The following is a 12,700-nucleotide window of genomic DNA, read 5'->3' on the forward strand; positions in this document are numbered from 1 at the left end:
TTTGATATTATTTTGAATAATTCACTGAGGAAGGTTGAGTGCCAAAACATAATATGAATAACTTTTAATATGATTTTAAGATGGCTCTAGTTGGTAAAGTTGTCGTTTACACATATGTGCACAAACACTTGTTTTGATGTGGTCTTTAGAGACACGTTATTCTATAGAAATAGAGAGTTTTAAAACACTAACTATTAATGAATAATTTATCTTCTATACCATCTGTACATACAAAAAACTCAACAGTGTGATCATGACCTGGGTGCGCCTTTGTCCTAACAATCCACCATCTGTCTGTCTGCTCGCTGTGGAAAGAGGAAGGAGAAGGGTGAGCTGGGATATGGAGTGCGTTCGTGGAACTCCACGGAGCAAATTTGTACATGATTTGCCGGTTATGCCCTGCTGTAAAAGCCTTCTTCTTTCTCTGCAGTGTATTCGGCTTTATCGTTGTCAGTTTTTGTAGCAATTGTCTCCTGTAGGTGAGCGGTGACGCCGGCGATGGTTGGGAGGAGTTTCACAAGTGAAATTCAAAGGGTTGAGTCGTTCGACGTTCATCACGAACCGAGTGCTGTTATCTTTGCGGGGCTGAGACGTTCGGGCGGGCAGGACTCGGCCGAACGCGAACAGGTTTCGCCAGGGCTGGTTTTCGCCTTTAAGCTGAATAGCTTTGGGTGGGGTTTCGCCGACACCAGGAATGTACCGCGGATGCGTTCGCTGAACAGGGGGTGAAAATAACCGACTTTTTCGGAACGGAAAAAAAGTTTCTTTACCGGCGACTGCAAGTAACAACAAACGTAAAGGTAAGAACGAGCGCAGGAGTCTCAACTTTCAAAAAGACCAGTCACAAAGTGTGAACGAGCAGATGAACGTTGACAGTGCAGAAACTTGTAGAAACTCTCTACGAGAGAGCTGAAAGCTATTTTTATTCTTAAACGTTGCTTGCACTTTAATCTGATAGAGATTCGGACTCTACATACTATAGCAGCCAATTTAAAAGACTTTTGAAGTAAACATTAAAACAACTGAGAATTATATAACTTGTTTGAACAGTCGTTTTGTAGATGATGGAGTTTAGTTTTGACAGCTGTGTGAAAATGATGGCAGTTTTTAAAATAAACGTTCTTAAAGCTATAAGTATTATAAGTATTTTATTAGAGTATAAGCCTACTATGATCTTTGAAATGTGATGGTCCAGTGTCTTGGGTGCACAGAATTGTTCCTTTGTTATCAATTAGGACTTTGGTTAGGGATTGGTTCAGGATGTCTTCTTACAGTGCCACCATGGTCTTAAAACATTGCACAACTCTAATTATTAAATTATCAATCCGTGTAAATCCATGTACCTGCACTGATTCTTTTTGTGGCTGAGGCCCAGGTAAAACACACCATGAACAGACATGTGCGTTCTGTCATATTTCATAATTTCCTACATATGGTTGAGTGTGAGTGATAAGACACTTTAATTTTGCACTTGTTGAAACACAAAGTTCTTTTTTGGGATTGCAGAGAGGGTGTTGTTAGTAATTGATCAGTGGCAGAAATTGGAGTAAATCTAGCATGATTACCATGTAGGCCCAAGATAAAAATATCTAAAACCTGTTGGTGGTCTTTATATCGACAAACGTTGGACCCTTCACAGAATATTCAGTGTCACATTAGTGTTGGATATGAATTGAGAAAAATTTGATGTTGCAGAGTGATTATGTACAGCATGTCAGGATTAAGAAAGCACCAATATTATGGCTGATACCAATAAACCTATAATTATTTCCATATTATGGCCAATAACTGAATTTTTTTTTTTTAAATTCTACTCTATTTTGTCAGTCATTTTAATAGCTAAAGTTGAATTGAATTTAGGTATAACAACATTATTATATACAATATGGAAAATAGATACATTGAGATTGGCAAAGAGTACATTTAACAGTGTTATTAAATGTTTAGTATTTCCAAAATATGAATGCAAGTGAGGATTAGGTGATGGCAAAATTAATCTAAATGTAAAAATGGAGGAAATGAGTATGCTAAGTTAAATAGGCCTATACAACATCGGGCGATGCCAATAAATAAATTAAAAAACTAATGTCAGCAAAATACCCAACATGACATAAAAAAATAAAGTCAGTGTTCAAATATAGATGTTTATATAAATTCAGTATTTCTGAATTGTCCTTCATTCTGCCTATGAATATAACATACAATTTGTTGCAGCTGTAAATATAATACAATTTCACACTTAGCCAAATATTCATAAAAGAGTCAAGGGTTCATTTAAAAAAAAAAATTTGGTTATGCAAAAAACTCTTTCTGTTTGCTGAAATTAATTAAGACTATTGCAAAAAGTAAGCTACTGAAACAGTGCCTATTTTATGTCAGTCTCACTGCCTGTTGTTAAGGTTATCCCAGGAATGTAAAGCATTTTCTGCCTAGGTCTTTTCTAGTTATGTTCTTGTTCTTCAATTTAAAAAGAATGTATGTACATGAGCAATGTCTGTGCAGACATGTGTATAAATACATATCTTCTCAAAAAGTAAAACTGATTTATATAACTATTGGCACTTGCAGTGTAGACCTGCAGGTATAAAGTTTCTCCACTCTGGCTTAATGTAATTTCATAACATGTCTCTTAGTTTTTTTTCACATTTTTCCATCCATTTGCGAGACCAATACAAATAAGCTTGAATTATTATTATCAGTCAGTAATTGTAGTAATAGTTTTTGATAAAGATTAAAGGCTTAAATAAAGTTCGGTCTTAATAAACAGACATTAACAGTGAAGCAGTGCATTGTCTGGTATTCTTTGTTGAATCCACTCCAACATGATTTACTGGTCTGGGTGTCAACTCTCACAAGAAAACATGCTGACAGCGCAGGTTTCAGATTAGATGAAAAAAACTGATCATAATCAAGACTAGTTACGAGTAGATGCAAATATTCTTAAACATTCGCTAACAGAAATGTTATCGGATTGTATATCTATCTATCTATCTATCTATCAATCAGTGGTGTGCGGTGGTATTCTGAAATGGAGGCAAAGGTTTTTTTTTTTTTTTTAATCAAATGTAAATTCAAGTCCCAGTCCCATTTTTTTTGTTAAATAAACATTACAATAAACACTTACACTACCAGAAAAATAATTTAAAAAATATATATTTTTACATTAACAATGTAATCAATAATCTGTTTATTAAAGCCAAGTATGAATCTCATCAAGTTAGAGTTTTTAAGCATTTTACATTTATTCCAAAATAATAACTCAAGGCAGTAGTTTAAAGAATATATTTTATTTGTGAACTTATGTTCAGCTATTCTTTTTAATAGAGTTTTTATTTTACATTTATTCCAAAATAATAACTCAAGGCAGTAATTTAAACAATATATTTTATTTGTGAACTTATGTTCAGCTATTCTTTTTAATAGTTAACTTTTAACTATTTTTGAATTATTCGGTTCATCAGTCATCAAAGCTCAGTAAATATTGGTCACAGACAAAGATATTTACTTTAAATTTCAGCAAGCTAATTTCTCACTAAAAACTCACACAGATCATGTTTTCAGGCCATTTTAAAGGGGTCATATGATGCGATTTCAATTTTTCCTTTCTCTTTGGAGTGTTACAAGCAAGAAGATCTGTAAAGTTGCAAAGACTAAAGTCTCAAATCCAAAGAGATATTCTTTATAAAAGTTAAGAGTTTGACTTAAAGTGGTTATATTTAAATGTATGAGTTGTTTACTTTCTTAAATTAGTCTTCCCATTAACACCATTATATTGTTCATTCAGACTGATTCGCACATAAACACAAGAGACGGAATTTATCGCATGAACTAGAGGTCTGCATTCCCGCGGGACCCGACCAGATTTCTTGCGAGGCGGGATTAAATTTCAGAATAAAACGCGGTAGCGGTCGGTAACTCTGGTGTAATTTGAACGGGAGCGAGCGGTCTAACAATATTCCTTTCCCGACGTCCTTTATCTGCGCTTTAGCCTACTCACTCTTATCGACCACCGGTACAGCCTGCGCTCAGGACTGTTATGCACCCGCTGCACGCACGGACCAGTGCTTTCGCATCATGTATTTTTTTGCGGGTCTGTGTGTGCAGCATGTGCATAACGGTCCTCAGAGCAGGCTAACCGGTGGTAAATATACGGCCATCAGACAGAACAGGCATGTTGTCAATGAGTGACAGAGCAAAATAAGGATGGCAGAGCAAAGTGTGGATGCGCTGTCCTTGAAGGACGTTCAACTCGGTTTTGTTCATATTTTGCTTAGCCTACAATTTTAAATGACAGATGTCGTATTTATTTATTTATTTATTTTTCTCTGCGACTCTTTTCTTACTGTGTTAACAGCAAAATGTTAAATTAATTTTGTATTTTGACAAGATTAATAAAAATAAGAAATGCAATTTTTGTAAAACCTACATTTTTATTTTCTCTGCGGCACTTTTTTCCTACTGTGTTGACAGCAAGATGTTAAACGAACTTTGTGTCTTTGACAAGACGAATAAAATAACAAATACAATTTTGTGCAGACTACACTTATATTTGTTAGCCTATCTCTCTCGTTCAGTAGTGGAAATTTAAATGTGAGATTCTGGAAACGAAATCTAAATTTAGCGGTAACGGTCGGGAAGAAAATTATTCTAAGCAGACAGCGGGTGAACAAAGAGTGAATGTATCGCGGGAGCGGGTGGGTGCGGATTATAACCTCCCCGGGGCGCGCAGGCCTCTAGCATGAACCAGTCACAGCCGAACATAACCAGTCATAGGAGGCATTGCCTCCTCTCACGTGATTTTCCCCCATTCATTCTCAATTACCCCCCACCAAACCCACTGCAGCTTTAGGAGGTCTGTTAAAAGTCAATGGGCTCAGGGGAGGTGAGAGAGACGTGGACTCCTGCTGTAACTTTACCTGGTGGTGTCGCTGTTGGACAATGTTTCTTTAGAAAACGAGTGATTTATACACTTTGTAATCTTATATTTTGTAATACCGGCTTTGTTTTATTTTTGTACTATGATTTTTTTTCTAATCCGATATTTTGAGGAGACACTCCTCCCTTGCCTACTCGGAGGAAGTGCCCCTGATATATATATATAGAGAGAGCGAGAGAGAGAGAGAGATAATCCGGTAACGCGTCTGTTAGTGAATGTTTAAGAATCTCTTGTACAAATGGGAGTTTACATTATGTAATTGACATGTTATGAATCAGCCACATGTCTTAGTTTATTTACGACCTGCTCAAAGTCTCATTCTAACGTGCATAGTTAACTCAGTGAGTCTCTTTCACAAGTACATCAGCAAAACACTCCCTTCTTTGATTCAGTCACATGTTTCTTGAGTTTTTCCCTTTCGGTTGATGTCTCTTTGCTTCCCCTCTTGCCCACAATGAATCACTCGCCAACAGGCTGACACTGTTTCCATGGCGATGTCTAAAATACAAACAAATGTACACAAGAGCCCACAACCTTCTAAAACCTTCATAGTGGGGCCTAACCTTTCTAAGGGGTCATTATCTGGAAGATCACAGAACAGATAGGAATTTCATATGTACACAATGAGTCAAACAGCTAGTTTTTCAGCAGGTCGAACTATAATAATAGCATACAGTAGTACATTATTTGGGTTACAATAATATTTCATAATACACTTGTTGCCTGATTGGTGATTTAACATCTGGGTTATGCAACATATAATATGCAAATTTAAAACATTGGCTTAACATGCAGTATTTGTGCTTCCTGGATCCTCTTGTATGGAAACAAAAACAAAACAAAAACAACTATTGTCCAAAATACAGTGTGCTATTTTATATTTGTTATTGTATCCATGGTATTAAAAAGCTGTTTTTTCTAGTTCTTACAAAAACAAACAAACAAAAAAAACTTACAACAATCATGTTTGTGCTAAAAATGTAAACACTTTCTGGAAGAATTATTATTAATAAAAATAATGGGAAAAAATTATTAACTAAATTTTAGTTTACATATGCTGTTTAGATTATTTTACATGCTTATTTATTGAAAAAATTTGTTTCTCAGGTTGTTTTCCCTGCTCCACCATGGCCCACCGCTCACAGAGTTCTTCATTGGGCGACAACCCCCTGGATCCCAATTACTTGCGTCCGCATTACAGAGAAGAGTATCGCATGGCTATTGATGCCCTGGTGGAGGAGGACGTTGAGGGCTATTACAACTTTTTACAAAGTGTTAATGTAGTTGACTTTTTATCAAGGTCAGAGATTGAGCATATTAAAAGCACTGTGCAATCACCACAGAGTGCTGGAAATGTACCAGAACTGCCATATCGAGAAATAGATCAGGATGCGTCTTCTGACACCTACTGGCCACTGCATTCTGACTTGGATGCACCAGGACTAGACCTTGGCTGGCCTCTGCAGCAACATAGTTTTGTGGGGCCCACAGAGGTCACAATGTTGGTAAACCCTGCTGACCCTGAGCGGCCCAGCATTAAAGAGCAGGCCCGGCAACTCATCAAAAATGCTCATCAGGTTAGTGCTTTCATATTTATAAATGACATCAGGCTGGAATCAAGAATTTGAAAGGTCCACTCAGTAATCATTTTCCTCAGGAAAAACATTTTACCTAAAAATATGTTTAAAATGATTTACACTTACATGAAATTAAGACTATGACCAGCCAAATACTACTCATTTAAAGGGGTCCTATTATGCTTTTACAAAGTCTTGATTTTGTTTTGGGGGTGTACTAGAACAGGCTCTCATACTAGATTGTTCGAAAAATACATTATTTTTCAAATATTTTACATTATTACAACACCTCTCTCCCCAGTCTGGCATGAACGGCTCGAATAGTTCCTGTATCAAATGAAGGCCCGCCTTCTGAAATACGAAATGTGCTGTGATTGGTTAGCTGGGCCAGTGTGTGTTGTGATTGGCACCACTCGGTGCCTGGTCGGGAACTATCATGCCCCCGCCTGCTAGCTTCAGTGTAAATATTGCGTCAAAATCGAATCAATTTGAGAGCGATTTATACCCGGATGATTGTAACCACTCTAAGTTCGTCTGCCTTGGGAAAGCTAGCGTGTCTCCGACACAGTGATAACACTCGTTGCCTTCTCTAGTGCAGCTCAACCAGGTCTCAACCAGATCTTTTTTATGCTCAAACAGCAACATTACAGACTAACTAAAGCTGAAAAAGTGAAAAAGCATAATAGGACCCCTTTAATGTCAGTAAGCCCCCTGTTATTGCTCATGAAATAAATTAATCTTAGCTGGCTGGGAATAGGGCATTTCTGCAATGGCTTCAGTAAATGAAAACATGTAAGTGAGGCTACTGTACATCAATGCTGGTCATGATAATACAAAGTCCAAGTCAAGACCACTGTGATATTGGTTACTGCAACATAAACAAAAATTACTGATAATTTTTGTGTCATAATTGCATGTCATATAAAATCAGATTTTTAGTCAGCATCAGTTGGTTCATCATCTAATCTTCAGTTGTTTTTTCTTTCTTACAAAAGTGTATAATTAAAGTACATTGTAACTCAACTAGTTTTAATTGTCAACTCTGACGCACAGCTTGAGGTCAATCCGTATTGCTATTTTCATGTTTATTTCTTCTTTCTAACAGGTAATTGCAGTGGTAATGGATATTTTCACAGATGTTGATATATTTGCCGATCTTTTGGATGCTGCAGTACGTCATGTGCCTGTCTACATTCTGCTGGATGAACAAAATGCCCATCATTTTGTTAACATGGTGGCAAGCTGTAAAGTTAACCTGGATATGATCCATGTAAGTTCAATTTGCCTCAACTAACCCAAGTTTTAATTTGAATTTTAAGAAAACGCAGGCTTAATGGTGACTTCACTGGTTACAGATGATGCGGGTACGGACAGTGGCAGGCATTACCTATTTCTGCCGCACAGGAAAATCATTTAAAGGTCAAGTGATGGACCGTTTTCTTCTGACAGACTGCAGAGCAGTGATCAGTGGAAACTATAGGTGAGCTCAGTGACATAAGAATTCATCTCTAATGCATGCCCACTTGAATGTGACACAGATGACACTGAACATATTTCTTTCTCTCTTTCTCCAGCTTTATGTGGTCTTTTGAGAAGATCCACCGCTGCATTGCCCATTTGTTCCTTGGAGAACTAGTTGCCACATTTGATGAAGAGTTTCGTATCTTGTTTGCTCAGTCTCAGCCTCTTGTTATTGAAAATTCCCTTGTACCCATGCCACAAGACAGTACAAGTAGTTACCTTGGCAACCAGTTTGGCTTAAAAAGGACTCAGTCACTAAGGAATCCCAGAGGATATCCTCGCCAGCCTGAACTTACTGGTTACCCATTTGGGGATCGTCTTGACACCATACCAACTTTTCGGAGGGATGACCCGTTCCGCCATACACTTGAACCAAGTGCAGGTCCTATGCAGGTCACCAAATATGCAACACAGCAGTTCAGGATGCAGCAGTCATTCTTGGATCCAGGACGCTCAATGTTAGCCTCCAGGCAGCTGGAAATGAATGCCTTTAAGAGGCATAGCTACGCCGAGGGCACCCGTGAGACCTACGCCTCCTCCCGTCAGTACATGAAACAGCGTGTAATGAACAACTTGGAGGAGATGGAATCGCATTACCAGCGAGAACAACAATACTATCATAGTGAGGGCATGGGACCGGATTCTGAGCGTGGGCACTATGACCGCCTTAACTACGGCATGTACCAGACAGATCAACACTCTGATCCTGCATATCCTCCTGAACTTGAAGCACCAGGAAATCTGAATGTTTTATCCTCTGACGACCTCAAAAGTGATTCAGAAAAACATTACATCTCAGGAGGGGGACGATACGGTCCTCAAACCCACCAGAGGCCTGCTGCGGGCCATGCATATGCCTGTCAGAGTTCGCCGACTCAGACACATCCTCCAGACCACAAGCAGTTGTTCTCCACTGGAGAGCAGGTACGGCAGTCCCAAGACCCCAGTGTGAAGCAGGGATTGCGGAGCTGGAGAATCAACTCTTATCTCAGCACTTATGAAGATGCAGGAGAGGAGGGCCTGCATCAGCCAATGGGTCCAGATGCTTTTGATGAGCCACATCAACAACCTGACAGCAGACTTTATAGCTCAGAGGGACCAGGCCTTCATTTAAGAGAGCGTCCGAATATCCCAACTAAGCCAAACCTTGACTTGCGGCCACGCTTTGGTAAACCCATCATACAAGATAGGAATCAAGTGAGAGATATTAGCTCTGACCTGGGTCCCACAAGTACTGACACATTAAAACCAGCCATTTCAGCTTCATCACTAGCATCTTCAACAGACAATGAGAAGGAGCCAGAACCGAGGGAAATCAGCATTACCAAGCATGAGTCGTTCCGATCTCGAATTAACCCAATGCTGCAAAGGAGCTCAAGACTAAGGTCTTCTTTAATCTTCAGCTCCTCAAAGCTGGAGCAACACAGCTCCTCGCAAGCCAAGTCTGGTGGCGAGTTACAGGAGGAAAAAGATGAGAGTGAGCCTATTCGATACTCATCTATTGTGGCAGAAATTCTGGAAAAGAGGAGATCGTTGTCAAGAGAGCCGTTTGACTGGAATAAGCATAAAAAAGCAGATGAAAAAGATGTTAAAAATGCATCAACAGGAGATCTGACAACGATCAGAGACGCCAAAGAAAAGCCCATCAAAGAAAAAGAGCAACCTGAGAAACCTGACAACCCTGAACCTGAGGACAACAAAATTACACAGCCAACAGAGCCTTCGAGATCTCAGCAAACAACTTCTTCCCTAAGCATGAATGATCCAGCAAGCAGACTTCAGTACTTCAAAAATTTGGAAGAAAAGAGAAAGAGCTCAAAATTAGAGTTAGATTTGGGTTCTAAAAGTCGAGAAGCAGACATGAAAAAGCCAGACCTCTCTGATACAGCAAACAAAGTTCCAAATGTGCTTGTTACTTCAGAGTTGTCCACTGTAAAGACACAAGAGCCATCAGTTACGCTAACAGATCCTGTACCACAGCGCCTGGTGATTGCAACAAAACCATCTGAAGTCTCTGTGGACAGGCAGCTCATGAACAGCAAAACAGAGAGCACAGCTGATGCATCAAAGAAAGAGCCCGCTAAGGAACCAACTAAGTCACTTCGGCCTTTCCCTTCAGCCAAGTTCTTAAAACCATTTAAAGCCTCTCAATCTTCTCATCGTCGTATCTCATGCGGTGAGGAGATTCTTACGGACGCAACAGATGCTGAAAAGAGTGAGCTTAAGAAGTCTCGCAGCTTCAGCTCATCGGGCATCACCCGTGCAGAGTCCAAAGAAAGCCTGAGCTCCCTAAACCTTGGGAACTCTGATGGCAAAGATACAAAGGCCCTTGATTTCCTCAAGAAACAAACACAGAGATTAAAGGGTTTCCTTGGGCCAAAGGGAGAAAAGAAGCACTCAGGAGTCTCCAGCTCTCAAGAGGACAAGTCAATGAAAACAGTCCCTGAGGTGCAAGAGGAGCCCTCAGACAAAGAGAAACCATCTGAATCCATATCATCTTCAACCACAGTAGAGAACAACAAACCCAATGCTAAACCGACTCCAACACGCTATCAGTCCTCTACATCAAATGTGATATTCAGCAGCAACCTCAGGGATGATACCAAGGTGATCCTAGAGCAAATCTCAGCAAATAGCCACAAGAATAGAAAGCAGAATGAAGAGTCTGGGAAAGGCGGGGGGGGCAAGGAAGAAGAAGTTTCCAATTCATCCTTCCAATTTCAAAACCGGAGCGGGGTCAGCCGAACTACAGTAAATCTACAGGAGAGGGACAATCTGCTGAAGAGAATAGAGAGTATGCGCAAAGAAAAGAAGGTCTACAGTCGTTTCGAGGTACTTTATCGTAACCGAGAAGAGTGTTGCTTGGACCAGGGAAGTGTAGAGAAGGCAGAGCAAAGTCTGATTACATCAATCACATGAGATCCTTGTACAATATTTGTAGTGAACTTATATCTTATTTCTGCTTATATTGGTAACACTTTACAATAAGGTTACATTAGTTAATGTTAGTTAATGTATTAACTAACATGAACAAACAATGAAGAATACATTACAGTATTTATTAATCTGTTAGTTAATGAAGATACAGTTGTTCATTGTTAGTTCAAGTTAATTCACAGTGCATTAATGTTAACAAGCCCAACTTTTGATTTTAATAATGCATTAGTAAATGTTGAAGTTAACATTAACTAAGATTAATAAATGCTGTAGAAGTATTGTTCATGCTTAGTTCATGTTAACTAAAATAGTTAACTAATGTTAATTAATGAACCTTATTATAATGTGTTACCTTTATATCTTATAAATGAAGCATATCAATTCTGAGCAAAGCATTTAATGTAGCATTTAATGTCCAAGTATATTTATTGACAAATTATATTTTCCTTTTACATGTTTATTTATTATTTGACTTTACGTTCTTTATATGCCATGACATTTAAGTATCAGTTTGTTTGTAGCCTCCAATCTGTTTGTTTTCATTTATGTTAGAAATAAATGAAATAGACTATCACAGAATCTCCTGTACAATTTGTGGGTTGATGGATGAGAGAATAGTAGGATGTTTCACTCACATATCTGTCACTCTACTTCAACAGATGGGGAATAACCTGGGATAACAAAATATGGATGAAGGCGGCCAATGTTCCTCACAGAGAACTGTAAAGAGTACCTGAAACCATACAAAAAATATTGTACCAAACATCCCCAATACTCCTGTGAACAGACAAAGAGAAGCAAGTAAGTCGCTTCACATAAAAGTGTCTACTAAATGACTAGTAATCTACATGGTACATGGATCTCATATAAACAGACCACGAAAATAGCTCAACCTCAAATATGAGGATTCTTGCTGCAGCAGGATGAATATTCCTTGCTCTGTGCCAATCTGAGGCCACAGATGATTCACTTTGCCCTTATAAGGCATTAGGGCATACCTCATAACAGTAATCATACACCATCCCTGCAAAACATAGAAACACAAATCAGGCCAAAGGAGGGTTCAAACTTCAAGAGGATTTTCTCAGCTTTTCCTTTTTCTTCCTGACCTTATAGTTATATATGATGTGTATGTACAAGTGTACACAATTTCCAACTTCCAAAGGAAATTAACATGTCTGGGCAGAAGCTGAGATATGCTACTCTGAAGGCACCAAAACACACCCTCTTTAAAGTACACCACACAAACGCCCCAGGACATGTCAATGCTGAAATTATGCTTTGGTGGTGACCGTGCCAATGGATCACAGGCATAAAGGAAACCAGAGATGGTTGGTAGACAACGCTTGTACTTTTGAAGGCAAAGAACACAGAAACTATGGAACCTGAAACTGTCAAGAGATGACTGGAAAGTATGTATGGGATGTCTGAAAATGAAAGGAGGCCTGTTCATTAATTTTTCTCCTCTATCAACAATGTGCTATCAAGAAAGTGGATTGAAAGCTGAGAAAGTGATGTGAGGGGTAGAGTTTGAATTAATTTTATTTAATTGGCAATCAGAACTTGCAGTATAATGGTTTCAGACATACTACACATATACATTCCTGCATGAACTGTGTTGTCAGGAGAAACTGTAAAATATTAGGTTGATAAAGAAATTCTCAGGACTGGGCTTTAGCCTGCATTTTGTCAATGCAAAATTTAAGACAGAACGGTATTACTGAACACC

The 12,700-nt window shown here is 38.8% G+C and overlaps 1 protein-coding gene across 1 annotated transcript; it reads left to right on the forward strand.

The window, feature by feature from the left end:
- Positions 1–383: 383 nt before the first annotated feature.
- Positions 384–11,707, forward strand: LOC107742834 (protein FAM83H-like). Its single transcript, XM_016555891.1, has 6 exons — positions 384–800; positions 6,044–6,513; positions 7,619–7,783; positions 7,869–7,993; positions 8,088–10,866; positions 11,631–11,707. Exons 2-6 carry the CDS (start codon positions 6,064–6,066, stop codon positions 11,649–11,651), a joined length of 3,540 nt encoding a protein of 1,179 aa, XP_016411377.1. The 5' UTR covers positions 384–800; positions 6,044–6,063; the 3' UTR covers positions 11,652–11,707.
- The last annotated feature ends 993 nt before the right edge of the window (positions 11,708–12,700 follow it).

Source organism: Sinocyclocheilus rhinocerous, unplaced genomic scaffold, assembly GCF_001515625.1.
Source record: "Sinocyclocheilus rhinocerous isolate Xijiao unplaced genomic scaffold, SAMN03320098_v1.1 scaffold1338, whole genome shotgun sequence".
NCBI lineage: Eukaryota > Metazoa > Chordata > Actinopteri > Cypriniformes > Cyprinidae > Sinocyclocheilus > Sinocyclocheilus rhinocerous.